This window comes from Penaeus monodon, chromosome 25 (genome assembly GCF_015228065.2).
Source record: "Penaeus monodon isolate SGIC_2016 chromosome 25, NSTDA_Pmon_1, whole genome shotgun sequence".
Lineage (NCBI taxonomy): Eukaryota > Metazoa > Arthropoda > Malacostraca > Decapoda > Penaeidae > Penaeus > Penaeus monodon.
Window position 1 is genome coordinate 10,784,151 of NC_051410.1, and position 1,464 is coordinate 10,785,614.

Below are 1,464 nucleotides of genomic sequence, written 5' to 3' on the forward strand. Positions count from 1 at the left end.
CACTGGGTCACAGAGAAACCAGGTCAATGAGGTAATTCTATATTAATTAATTTGTGGAAGTGAAAGATAAGTAGTATATGATATTTTATGACATCAATGTTTTGAAGCAGATTTAGGTTAGATTAGATTGTTGGTTTTTTTATTAGAATGATAGATTACATTTCATTGGTGACAATTACCACAGATATGACTGCAATGTAAGAAATAAGCTACACTAAACTTCTATTGTTTTATTTTTTGTGTGGTTTTCAAATTCCAATGAAATAAAAAGGCCAAGTGGTGAGGTAAATTGGGTTTTTGACAAAAAAGATCTTTGAATCACACTGCAAATAAGTTGCAAAAACTCTCTTAGAAAATTGGGAAAATAGTACTCCTGGTCTTATATTGATACTAGAATTTTTCAACTTTAACAATTTTAGCTTGTTAAAAGGAAATTCTTGATAAGTTAGGCACTCATTAGTCCAGAAGATTTAGCGGATCAAGGCAGCATTTTTTAAACACTATTTTACAGATTTATGACCTATAGTTTTATAAATTTATTCTACAGGACTAACATTTTTTTCAATAAAAAGTCTGTTAAGCTAGAGCTTGGAGTATATCTATTAGGGCTGTACTTAACAACCTTTCTCAGCAATCTGTAAATAATCATGAATACAAAACACTGACCAAGGGTTCCAAGAATCTATTTTTGAGTATGACCCTAAGATATATCAGTATCAGAAATGAAGTGCTGGATATTAAAAGCTTTAGAATTTCAGGAAAACAACAATTTTAGTACATGTCTAGTCTCCAGACTGCAGGACAAGTGTGAATGAACTTCTAATGACATGCAAAGAAGGTTGCAAAGTAAAGAAACTATTTAACATTTTCTAAAATTTCCTCTACAGAAGTCATCATGGGTGTGGACAAGGTAGCAATCACAACTTCAGAAGGAACTTGGGAGCTGCCCCTGGCAGCCGTATTTTGTATTGCCATAGCTGTTTATGTTCTTCTTATAATTATTGGTATGATTATTTATCACTAAATTTTGTTCTTAGAAACTTGTTAATAAGCTTCATATAAATGAAAAGTTATTCCAGAATATTGTAAAATATATAAAGAAGAATAAAGTATGATATTGTTGATTAATTATATTGTACACTGTCAGTAAATTCATGAAATTTGTATTCACCTGTATGTATAGGTAAGAGGGGGGAAAATGAGATGTATTATGATAATTACATAATCTTGTGAGGTTTGACATGTGGTCAGCATTAAATAAATACACATTCTGAGCAGGCTATCAGATAATGCCTTATCAGTATATAATCTTCCATTTGTCTTACTGTATGATAACACAAAGCTAATGAGTGGACATTTTAGAGAGCTTCTATATTTAGGAAACCAGATAAAATAAGTAGCTATTGCAAATATTAAAATTTTATCCCTCCCTTCCTATCCCAATGCTTCTCATTCTCTCTGTTT

General features: G+C 31.0%; 1 protein-coding gene across 1 annotated transcript in view; it reads left to right on the forward strand.

The window, feature by feature from the left end:
• The window catches only part of LOC119589042 (keratin-associated protein 17-1-like), a gene marked incomplete in the record, with an annotated part of 4,594 nt that overhangs the window by 1,598 nt on the left and 1,532 nt on the right, over nucleotides 1–1,464 (forward strand). The window contains 1 exon segment of the mRNA XM_037937618.1: nucleotides 888–1,004. Coding sequence (XP_037793546.1) covers nucleotides 896–1,004 — 109 coding nt within the window.